General features: G+C 39.4%; 1 protein-coding gene across 1 annotated transcript in view; it reads right to left on the reverse strand.

Annotated features, from left to right (window-relative positions):
* Positions 1–13,148, reverse strand: part of Ift57 (intraflagellar transport 57) — a 65,197-nt gene that overhangs the window by 19,395 nt on the left and 32,654 nt on the right. Inside the window, exon 6 of the mRNA NM_001107093.1 lies at positions 10,595–10,717. Coding sequence (NP_001100563.1) covers positions 10,595–10,717 — 123 coding nt within the window. The remainder of the gene's footprint in view (positions 1–10,594; positions 10,718–13,148) is intronic.

Consider the following 13,148-nt stretch of genomic DNA (forward strand, 5'->3'; position numbering starts at 1 on the left):
CATCTGGTAGCTATTCACAATCCACATGCAACAAAGCAAATACAAAAGCAAAAGCAAAAGCAAAAGCAAACAGCTGACCTTGCAAATACAACTTCCAGTCCACAAAATAACATCTTGTTTGAAATAATACAACCGTCCCAAAGAATAGCTGCGTTGTGCACTCTCTTTTGAAGAATGCTAGCTGTAAAAGTCCATCAGTGAGTATTTTCCCTCATTCTGAGATAATGTGGCAGTTGAGTAATCATGCAGGCTGTTCTAAAAATGTATGTGTGTCTAGTTAATTCAGGCAGTTTATTTTGATAGCATTCACCTCTTTTTGATTATAGCAGGTGTTTCAAGGATAAATTTACTGAAAATTGTATTTTGTTTAAACAACAGCAGCATGTACATTTATGGCCCTGTTATATTAAAAAGCATTTATTGTCTGGCAGCAATAGATACAATTACAAACATTTGTGACAGTAATTGGAGCTATTACTCCTGCATGGAGCCTCATGGAGATCAACTTATTGCCACCTGTATTTACATTTGTTGCTATAATTGTAAAAGCTGACTTTTAAAATTGGGTGTCTTATTTTTCTTTAAATTACATGAATATTTTTAATAGAAGGTCTACCAGAAAATCTCTAAGAATTATAAACGTAGTTTCTCCATTATGCAAATAACAGGCAGAATTCCATTTTAATAAATGATCATGTACATAAAATTCATTCCTGTCTTCCAGCACACAGAATTCATTATATCTCTTGGCTTGTGAATACAAGAATATTATTAATATTTCCTACTCCCAAACTAGAGAATGTCTTAAGAAATGTTATTCCCAAACTATAACAATACATAAATATTTAGAAATGTTAACTTTTGCTAACACCCTCTCATGCTGTATCCAAATGCAGTGACAGGGATAGGGCAAAGCAAGCTAGTCTCTCTACTGCTTGGGAATGGGAGAAGTGCTCTCCATTGCTCCCAGGTACAGATTTGTCTGCAATAATAAAAAGAGAAAGCCTACCCCTGTAACTTCTGCAGGACTTGGCTTCCAATCTAAAGAGACTGAGATTCAATATAGTAATTCTGTGGTCCCTCCAGGTTCATTTAAATGGGATTCTACCTGCTGATTAATGAAGGCTCCTCTTTTCCCTCTTAGGTTTTAGCTATCACCGTGACTGAGAAGCCCAAAGGCTCAAAACTATTGTGGTGATTTTATCCTAAGCACAATGACTCTTCCCAAAAGGTCTCCTGCTGTAAGTCACCCAAGGCAACACCTGAGTGCTTTATTTACTTTCACACAAAATTCAATTGCTTGGAGTTGAAGTTTAAAGTTTCAGGTTCTGTTTTACAATGGCAGTTTGAGATTCTGTAGAACAGGGAGGAATGTAGAAAGCAGTTCAGTGACTCAAAGGTTTGAAATAATTAGAAATATATGTTGCAAAGCCTTTAAAATAATCACTTTATCTAAATTCCTTGTAATGAATTTAAAGATTTACGTAATTACTAGAAACACTTTGGCAAAATGAAGGCAGTACCTACCCAGCCATCTCTTTGAAAAGCAAAGCAGGAAACATTTAATTATAATTTGGAAAAAAATCTACTTAAGAAATTAATCAAATTTTTAATTACTATATCCATAGGGCATTGAGGCATATTAGAACATTTGTTCATTCTATTAAATACCTAATATTAAATCATTGTCATGTACAATCTTTTAGAAATAAGCACCAAATTACTGAAAAAAAAAACAGTCTATGGCAAAATTTAGTTAAAAACTGATTTCACAGTTCCTATTTTTCCATGTTTTTGAGGAATAAAAATATTACTATTTATTTGGTTTCTATTATAAAACAAACAGAACACCATTAACTTGAAATAAAAAGAAATTCTTCTAATAGAGGCTAATAAGATTGATGATTTTAAGAAGTCATTTACCTTAGGTCACCAAATATCCAAATGGACAATGGCAATACCAGGAAACACACAACGCCAAAAGCCCAGCTCCTGTACACGCTACCCACACTTTTCCCGTCTGATTCCAACCGGCTGAGCTTGGACACACCAGCTCTTCCACCTGGAAGTCAGTTGGGTATTGATGGGAAGTGCAAGGACTGCCAATGGCCATGATACCATTCATTCCTATTTCAAAATAATGTGTGGGATACATATAATGCAATGCAATGGGATATACGTGTGTGTGTGTGTGTGTGTGTGTGTGTGTGTGTGTGTGTGTGTATGTGTGTGTGTGATTTTTTCTTTTCTTTCTTCCTTTCTTTCTTCTCTTTCTTTCTTCCTTCCTTCTCTCTCTCTCTCTCTCTCTTTCTCTCTCTCTCTCTCTTTCTTTTCTTTCTTGAAACAGGGTTTCTTTGTGTAATAGCCCTGACATTCTTGGAAGGCTCTTTGTAGAGCAGGCTGGCCTGAAACTCATATAGATCGACTAGTCTCTGCCTCCCGAGTGCTGGATTAAAGCCCTGCACCACCATGCCTGGCTGCAATATTTTTGAAAAGCAGTATAGTGTCAGTTGCAGGAATAAAAACATACAGAATAGTGGTCAGCATGGTGTGGTTCCTCTGATGCATCCTATGTGCTTTAGATGGGCTCCTTCACTAAGTCTTTTAGTAACTCCTTAAGGGAGGCATTACAACAAATTCCACTTTTCCAGATGAGGAAACTAATGTACGGGGTGGTAGGGTACTATGATTTGGTGTCAAGTGACCTAGGTTTACTGACAACTTCTACCTTTAATCACATGTTACACTCTCATTCACATACTATTTTCATCACTTCCATAGCAACTGATTTCTCTGTTCACAGTCCCTCATTTGAGGTAAGAGGTACTTGCATTTCTGAGTGGTGGGGAAGGGTTCAGTGAGAAATGCACATTCAGTGGCTGGCAGGGTCAGCTCCCGGCACACAGTAAATGGTAACACCCACGTGCTGCAATGACGTTTCATAGTGTGCACAGTTACGGGGGGTGACTGGAAAGACTTAGCAAAGGATAACCATGCGAGCCCGGTTAGACTCCTGAAGAACATACTGCGGGTGCTTTGACATATTCCTTAGATGACAACAGAAGCAGTACTGCACACACTCTGTAAATTTTCCTGAGCACTGATTCGGCACTCACAGAAGAAGAACATAATGGTAGTAGTAGAAATCATCATCATAATATACTGACTACATATTGTCATACATTTAATTTGGGGCTCACAGTTCCAAAGGGTGTGTGTCCATGACTGTTATGGCAAGGGGGTTGGAAGCAGGCAGAGGCCATGGTGCCAGAGCAGTAGCTGACAGCGTATATCTGATCCACAAACATGAGGCAGAGAGAAGGAGGGAGCTAACTGGGAATGGTGTGGGCTTTGAAACCCCAAAAGCCACCCCCCAGTGACACATCTCCTCCAACAAGCCCACAATTCCTGATCCTTCCCAAAGAGTTCCACCAACTGGGGACCAAGGATTCTACTATGTGACCATAGAGGGGCTGTTCTCATCCAAACTACCATGTCCTCTCTCTGGTCCTCATAGGTTTGGGGCCACATCATAACTAAAAATGAATTTAATCCAACTTCAAATGTCCTCCATTGTCTTTCACAGTCTCAATAAAGTTTAAAAGTTTAAACTCCCTTCTGAGATTCAGGGTAATTTCTTAATTGAAACCCCTGTAAATTAAACAGCAAATTACATACTTCTAACATACAGTGGCATAGACTATACATTTCCATTCCAAGAGGATAGAATTGGGGCATAGTGAGAACATTTGGGACCAAAGACAGAATCCAGCAGGGCAATCTCAAAATCCCGTAGCTCCATTTCCAACATCAAAAGGCTTGATGCCTCTGACATTTGGACTTTGTTGACCGCATCACACTTCTCTCTCTCTCTCTTCGGTCTGTCTCTTTCCACTCCCTGTCTGCATCTCTCTTTGACAGATATCCTATGGGTTGTGGGTCTCACAATCCAGGCTTTACTTTAACAGCTTACACATGGCCTTTACTGGGCTTCCACTCCCACAAGCCTGGTCTCAGCAGCTTTCTTTAACCTCAGAGAATGATTCTACACCTTTACTGTATCCTTGCGGACTCTAAAGCTAGAACCATGTGATCAATGCTGCCAAGTTTGGCTGTCTGCTGGGGATGGAACTGGTCTCTCCTTGAATTACATTTGCATAGACTTTGATTTGTTCTTGCTCTATTGTAAACAGTAACTCTTTTCTTTTCCCAAGTTACAGAGTTAGCCAGGTAAGGTCTCACTCCAAGGGTGCCACTCTCCTTACTCCCTCTCTCCCTGTGTCTTTCAGCACAAGCTATGGCTTCAACATTACACTTCTTGTTCTTCTCAAAATGAATACTTTTATTTATTTATTTGCCTGACTTGCTCTTTCTTATTGTAGATTTGAATAGAGTGATTACTAATATCCACATGACACAGTCAATAGATGGCCGTCTTAAAATTTCCTCTGCCACTGAAATTAGTACAAAACCTTCCAGTTTAGCTTCAGGCAGATTCTTAAGACAAGGGCAAACTGTAAAAGAAAGGTCCCTGGCCCACACACTACTATTACTCCCCTCTAATGACTCTTGAGCTGGGCCTCTGTAGTCCACGATACTCTCAGCATTCTTGTCTTCCGGGTTCCTACTGGGATGCTCTTCATACAGCCTCCACTGCTATCCCAGTCCAAAGTCTCAAAGTTTCCACATTACGGTAAAAAGTAGCATGGTCAGGCTTGTCACACACAGCCTGGTAGCAACTTTTTTACTCTTCTGTGAAGGGACCCTTGTCAACTTGTATAAACCAGTTTCGAAGTGGAGCTGCTCCTAATGAGCTGAGCTGCCTCATCGGTGTTAAGAAACTGCCCTACAGATGTGCCAGGCCCATCTTAGGAAATCAGTTTTCCAATTAAGATTCCCTCTTCCAAGACATGTCCAGGTTGTGTCAGGTGGACAGAAATCAACTAGAAAATGAATATGCTTTGGATCTAATCACAGCACACTTCTGGCTTGTTCTTCTTTGAAACATTACTTGCATATTTCTCTCATAATTAAAAACAAAATTGAATTTAAACTACTGTTGTATATTCATTATACACAATGATGGCTTTCATAAAGACATTTTTATCAGAGTACATCATGTTCTTTTCTGACCATCTCGACTCCTCCTTCATATCCTCATCTGTCTTGCCCCTCCCTCCCCTGCTAATTTCCTTACTTCCCTCAGACAATCTCTCTGCAACTCCGTGTGTGTGTGTGTGTGTGTGTGTATGTATACATATATATACATATGTATATATATGTGTATGTGTGTGTATATACATACATATTTGTGTTTATACACACATATATTTGTGTGTGTGTATATATATATACACACACACATATATATTTGTGTTTGTATGTGTGTATACATACATATATATGTATATTTGTGTGTCTCTGTGTGTATATACATATATTTGTGTTATATATACATATACATTTGTGTGTGTGTGTTTGTGTGTGTGTGTGTGTGTGTTTTGGGGTTTTGGGGGAGAAAAAGGTTTATTTTGCTTATGCTTCCATATCACTATTCATCATTAAAGGCTAGGACATAAACTCAAACAGGCAGAAAACTAGAGGTAGGAACTGATTCAGAGGCCATGGAGGGGTGCTACTTACTGGCTTGTTCCTCATGGCTTACTCAACCTGCTTCTTATAGAATTTAGGTCCACTAGCGCAGGGGTGGCCCCACTCAATCACTAATGAAGAAAATGCCCTACAGGCTTACCTGCAGCCAGATAGTACGGAAGCAATTTGTCAATTAAGGTTCTCTCCTCTCAGATGACTCTGGCTGGTACTAAGTTGACATACTACCAGCCAGCACAATATGATTTTATGTATTATGTCACACCATGCAATATTTGTCTGAGTTATTTTCTATTTTCCATAATTTGATGATCTCCAGGAGCATCCATTTTCCTGCCAATGACACATTTTATTAACGACTGAATAAAACTCTAGGATGCACAGACACCAAGTATATATACTCGTTTGCTAAGGAGCACCTAGGCTGCTTCCCTAACCTGTTAAGTAAAAGCCCCGCAGTGCACAGGAATGTAGAATGTACGAGTGTCTCTGTGGCATGTTGACTTAGCGTTCTCCAGGATTAGGCCCAGGAGCTGCACAGCAGGGGCACGTAATCCTCTTCATAGCCTTTTGTTTGTTTGAGGAACCTTCATGCTGAGTTTTAGAACGTTGCATCTGTTTATATTTCTAGCAGCAGTGAGTACGGGTCCTTACCAGGCCCCAGTCTTGCTAGCCTTTGTTATCATTTTTTCACGATAGCCATTCTCACTGCCATGAGATAGAATTTTAATGCAGTGTTAATCTGCATTTCTCTGATTACTGAATATTGATTTTTTCATGTTTGTTGGTCATTTGTACTTCACCTCTGGGGAACGGTCTGTTCTCATTAGTCTGTTTGTTGGTAGGGGGTTTTCTTTGGCAGGTTTTTGAGCTCTTTACGGATACCAGATAATAATTCTGTTAGATGTGTAGTTTGCAGAGATATTTTTCCAATTCTATAGGTTGTTTCTTTAATTGCTTATTTCCTTTGCAGTCTGAGCTTTTTAATTGTATTCAGTTAGCATCTAATGAGACCTTTGTCTTCAGCTGAGAGGCACATTATTTATATTTTTGGCACATATTCTTTTTCCTAATTCTATTTTGTTTATGCTAATATTAGGATTAATTTCTATTCTTTGGAAAGAGGCAACAGTAGCAAGTAGCACCGTATAATAGATAAAAGCTACCTTAGCAAAAGGAACCTGATAGCACCATTGTGGAAAGGCTTCCCAAGGGAAGACTCATATACAGTGAAACCTGGTGGGCACAAATGGAACATGTAAAGAACACATTCCCAACTAAAGGATTATTTTGTATTTTTTAAAATTACCTGCAAGGAACCATAGAAATAATAAACTTAGCTTGAGAGGAAAAATGAAAAAAAAAAACCCTTATCCCGTGGCAAATATGAAACTTATTTACTAATATAAAGTCACTTAAAATAAATTTATAATGAGTTTAAATAATGAGATCCTTTATTATGTGTCTCCCACAATCTCTAAGGTACTCAAATATTAATACATGATAACCAGTAAAACACACTGACTCTCCAAATATTTAATTTCTTTTTTCTCCCTCCAATCAGAAGGGCCTCTAAATGTCCCGCGTAGCCTGTCACTGTGTTGGCCAAACAAAGGCGGTGACTGGACAGGGTCAGGAATCAAGGCAAAGGAGGAGGTGCCCTGGACCTGCAGCAGTGCTCAGGGACACGGGGTCTGAGAAGAAAACTCCCATGCAGCCTGCGTACTGTTTTCTCTTTTTAATTTCTGAGAAACGAGAATCCGTTTTCTGTTCTTGATGTTTTTGAGTCACAGTATAAGTTTAGTTTCCTTAAGCTAAATGAACATCGATCCTAATGCTGCGCTTCCCCTCTGGTCCATCTGAAAGGCTCAGGGGAAAAAGATGCGTGAAACACTGGCCATAAGTACCAAATGACTCAGAGGAGAATTCTGACAAAGCAATAAAGTATGGTTTCCGTCAGGATGCTTAAATGTAAGAGGGGGAAAAGGGGGAGACAGGATCAGGTATGGGAGGAGACAGGGGAGAAGTACAGAGGGTGAGGAAATTGAACGGAGGTGTGTAGCAGTGGGGGATGGAGAACTGGGTGTAGCCATCAGAGAGTCCCAGATGCCAGGACCCAACGGGGTTGGCATTAGCCAAAATACCCAAGAAAGGGGAGTAGAGATCACATCCAGTGGCTAGGCATGGCCGCTGGTTGAGGGATGGGGCCACCCAGCCATCTTAAAAACATTAATCCAGAATTGCTCCTGTCTAAAGGAAATGCAGGGACAAAGAGTGGAGCAGAGACTGAAGGAAAGGCCATCCAGAGACTGCCCCACCTAGGGGTCCATCCCAGACCCTGTTGCTGATGCCAAGAAGCACTTGCTGACAGAAGCCTGGTATGGCTGTCCCCCTGAGAGGCTCTAATAGAGCCTGACCAATACGGATGTGGATACTCACAGCCAACCATCAGACTGAGCACGGGACTCCCAATGAAGGAGGTAGGGGAAGGAATGAAAGAGCTGAAGGGATTTGCAAGCCCATAGGAAGAACAACAAAACCAACCAACCAGACCCCTTAGAGCTCTCAGGGACTAAAACACCAAGCAAAGAGTACACATGGGGGACCCATGGCTCCAGCCCCATATGTAGCAGAGGATGGCCTTATCTGGTATCAATGGGGGGAGGTCCTTGATCCTGTGAGGTTTGATGCCCCAGAGTCAGGGGATGCTAAGGTGGTGAGATGGGTTGGGGAGAACCCTTATAGAAGCAGGGGGGATAGCATGGGGGTTTTGCAGAGGGGAAGTTGGGAAGGGGGATAACATTTGAAATGTAAATAAAATAACTAATAAAAAATAAAGTTGGGAAATTTTATGTAAAAAAAATCAAAATTCAAAATAATATCCACATGTCCTAAGAAACACTGAGAAATCAAACATCTGCTCTTGGGGACGTTACTCACGTACTTGATTGTATAAATAATTTGGCACAGTCCATTCTCATGAGACTAAGCTGGCAGCATGTGGTGGGAGTCAGCATCCAATTTTAAATTAGTTAATTATTTCCCTAGTCAGAAGGACAATTCTGATTGTCCTGATTCTTCACAACCCGAGATTCTGAGTTGGTCCACTGTAGAATCTAACCTGCGGTTTGTTCTGCGAAGCAGTCAGTGTTAGCAGTACCCATGATTACACTTTCCTTCTTGGCTCACTCTAGTATGTGGACATAGCTAAGACACACTCAAAACCCATTAAGTTCTCAGGGAGATGTCTCCTTCTTGGAGTTTACTTAGCATAAAAGTAAACAACTTAAATTTGCTTTCTTCTAGGATTAAACTGTTCGCAACTACACAATCATTTTAACATGTTATTATATCTAGAATCACAACAATAGTGATTTTTATTTTATAAAGAGAATTTGTTCTGACAAAAATTAAAGAACTGGAAATGGCATTTTCTATTAAAAAAAAAAGAAGAAGAAGCACACTACTCCTTTTTGAAAATTTTGATTTCTAGCAGAGATCTAATCAGTTAAGAAATTCTTATTAATAGCTAATTTACACATGATATGCAAACAAGGCATTCACCTCTAATATGATTGATCACATACAACTCAGTAGGCAACTTGGACCAGCTGCAGGATTCTTCCACTGATTTTGATAGACTTGTCTCTCATTTAGACTCATCCTGTTCTCGGATGCCACAGGAGTCTAGGCTACCTCTTAAGAGTTGTGGGACACATCTAAAGGACGAATATGCTGACCCCTCTGGTTGAATTAGGGAAAAGCTGGAGGAAGCTGAGGAGGAGGGTAACCCTGTAGGAGGACCAGCAGTGTCATTTAACCTGGACCCCTGAGATCTCTCAGAGACTGGACCACCAGCCAGGCAGCACACGCCAACTGATATGGGGCCCCCAACACATATACAACAGAGGACTCCGGGTCTGGGTTCAGGCAGAGAAATTCACATAAGCCTCAGGAGACTGGAGGCCCCAGGGAGGTTAGAGGTTTGGTAGGGGTGGGGAGCATCCTCATAGAGACATGGGGGCAGGGAGGAGATATGGGATGTGGAACAGTTAGAGAGTGGACCAGGAGGGGAATAAAATCTGGAGTGTAAAAAATGAATGAATGAATGAATGAATGAATGAATTTAAAAAAGAATCTTGAAAAATAGCAATATTTGTAGAGATCCTGCTTTGAAGATAGAGACAGAGCCATGGTTTTCAGTAATGATCTTCTGTAGAACTTTGTGAGTTTATGTTTAACTCCGTAAGGATGAAAATTTCCTTCAGCTCCATTACCTCAATGTCTCTTTAGCCCTTTATGAAGGGATTATTAGTAATGTTAGTGAAAACAGAATCACTGGCTTCATGGTTACCCCAAAGTAATTTTTTACAATGCCACAGGCCAAAACCAGAAAATGAAACAGCAGTACCTTGATTGGAAGCACCTCATTTCCTCAATGACCAATCCTTCCTCGTCTTACTATATGTTTCTTGACTTCTTAATATTTACCTGGAATCCCTGATCCTCTGACCTCAGCCACCTGAGCGCTGGGGAAGCCCCTGGCCTCTAGTCATGTGTAGTGCAAAGCAGCAAGTTCTAAAACATCTTTTAACTCCAATCATCTGGTGTCATCATTCCAGTTCAACTCAAGAGAATATGATTCTCAATAAATTACATGAAAGTTATTGAGAAAAAAACCCTCAACCCAAGTGTAACAGCATATGTATGTTCCAAACCCTTTTGCAGATTTTTTCTCTTCAGACTGTATTACAGTATTCATTCAATAACTTGTTAAATTTTATTACAATAGAGCACAGATCAGGTAAGGTAGCTTATACCTGTAATTTCCACATTGGAGTTGCGGAGGCAGGAAAATCACAGACCAGTTTGCTGGACACTGAACCCTCCCACCCTTCCCCCATTATTAAAATCTTGGGCCTTCACAACCTTGAAGCACTTTCTAAGGTAGTTTCTTTGAGCAAACATGCTCTCTCTTTGATACCTTGTTGTCAGTCCTGATCGTGACTTTCAGCTGGGGTAGTACACGTTCCACTTCTAGACTCCATTCCGCAGCATCTGTCGTAGATTCCAAAATATCTTCTTGTTTGGCAGACTCGTTTGTGTCCTAAGAAAGGAAAGATTTCACAAGATTTGGAGTTTATAAAAAGAACTTGAAAAAATCTTGAGGCATTTAAGCAGTACTGCACAATTTAAATTGAGGATAGTAGTGTTAAAATTACAGTGCAGTAGAAATTCCTGTCTGTCCTCCTACCTAGGTTGCAAGACAATTTGGTAAAATAACAAAATAAGCATTAGAAATTATACATAATATATATATAATGTATATAAATATATATGGTTTACAAAGGACAGTGATTTGAAAATATCAGATTGAATGCAATGATTGTATGAAATAGACACACCATTTATTAATTCAAGCTGGTATTAGCAAAGAAATACAAATAATTATGTTTGAATTTATGATACAGAAACATAAATCCAAACTGTGAAAGAACAAAGATACATCTGCAGACATAAAGTGTTCATTGACAAGCTATGTATTTATTTTGGCTAGGTCAAAGAATAGAGCCCTTTAAAATTTGACGTAACACAGGCATGCTTGCTCTCCAAAGAATAAGCACCTCTGGGTACCAAAATTAATTCATGGTTATTTAATCACAGGAAGAAAATCTTCCCTATCTCTGCTTTTCTCATATTTTAGCATTAAATATCATGAATCTAAAAATGTAGAAAATATATAAACTAATTATTTAAAAATAAAGCTCAAAGCATTAATTTTAGAAGCATTTTTCTCTTTGAATTCCCCTGATCAATTATAAGTGATTCCAAAGAAAAATATAAATATTTATATATAAGAAATACAAGAAGCGTAAATAGCTAAATACATGAGCCCAATGTGAACTGTAATTAAAAATGTGTAACATATTTTTAAATTTTAATTTTAAAAATGTTTATTGTACTCAAGTATCATACATGTGCATATGCAATGTGTGTATGTGTGTGTGCATGGGTGCGTATTCGTGTGTGTGTGTGTGTGTGTGTGTGTGTGTGTGTGTGTGTGTGTATGAAGAGGCCAGGGGTTGGCGTGAGGGTCTTATTCTATTGTTTTCTACTTATTTTCTGATTTTTGAGATACATATTTGATGAACCTGGAGCTCGCCATTTGCTTCTAGCAACTATGTTTCCACCCTCCGACGCTATGGTTCTAGATGTTTACCACCATGCCTAATATTTACTTGCATGTTGAAGATTCACCTTAGTTCCTAATCTTTGAATAGCAAGAACCTTACCCTGTGAGGCCAGCATCCCCTTGTGAAATGCTATTTGAGGTTGTTATATGTATGTATTATTACATGCTGTATATGAGTTCATGTGCTCGTGTGCATGCAAGAATTCATGTATATGTGGATGTACACTGTATGACTTTTAGCATCATTCACAATTCACAATACTACCTTTGAGACTGTCTCTTACTGCCTGGAGACACCAACTGGACTAGGGTGGCTGGTGGGCAAGTTCCAGGGATTAGTGCCTCTCTATTCCTCACTCCTGGGGTTAAAACACCGCACCTAGCTTTATGTTGGGTGTTGGGAATCTCAACTCAGTTCTTCATGTGTGCATGGAAAGTGCTTTAATGATTGAGTCATGCTGCCATCCTCATTAAGTGATAGGGTTGAGTTAGTCAAGGCATCAGGAATTGCTGGATATTAATTAGGATATTACTAATTCTAGAGGTAAATCTTAGTATTTCATTAATATTAAAAAACCCTCATAAGCTAGAAATATATGCCAAGTGTTTACAGATGAGTTAAATAATGTCTGAAATCTACCTTAAAATATTTTTGGACAAAAAAAGTAAGCTTAGTTAAAACATGACTGAGGAAGTATTAATAACTTACAGCAGGCAATGGTACATAAGGGGCATTATCTACCTTTGTTATGATTGAAATGCTCTGTAATATGAAATTCAACAATAAACACAATGGAAACATAAAACCTTAAAAACTATATAAACATCACAGTAAAATTATACGCTCAATGTGAATTTTATGCGCTGAAAGACTTTCCTTAAATGTCTAACTCTAAGCGGATTGCCTTAAGTGTTTTGCATTTTTGTGGCAGCCCAGGGTCTCTAGTTATTGAGCTCACTCATGAGACCAGCCCTTCTGACAGAGCTATGTGTCTCCCACCTATTAGCGTCCAGACAGACGCAGAACCGTAAGCGGAGTGGATATTGCTTTTATACTTCTATCTCTATTATCTGGGGACGAATACTTTATTATGCACATTCGGCATTGATTCAGCAGCATTCCATTTAGAAGGGCTCAAAGTACCCTTAAAAAATATATAAGTATTCATCAAAGCAAAATGCGGACATCTAAGTGAAAATAGCCAAGACTGAATGTCAGATACCACAGTGTCCATTTACATATTGGAACCTTTGTTTTGAGCACTTAGGAGAATGCTGTATGGTGTATAAACTAAATGCAGGGCAGCATAGAAGCATTGAGCATCAGTGCTGGCTAGGGGAGGGG

Source organism: Rattus norvegicus, chromosome 11, assembly GCF_036323735.1.
Source record: "Rattus norvegicus strain BN/NHsdMcwi chromosome 11, GRCr8, whole genome shotgun sequence".
NCBI classification, from domain to species: Eukaryota; Metazoa; Chordata; class Mammalia; order Rodentia; family Muridae; genus Rattus; species Rattus norvegicus.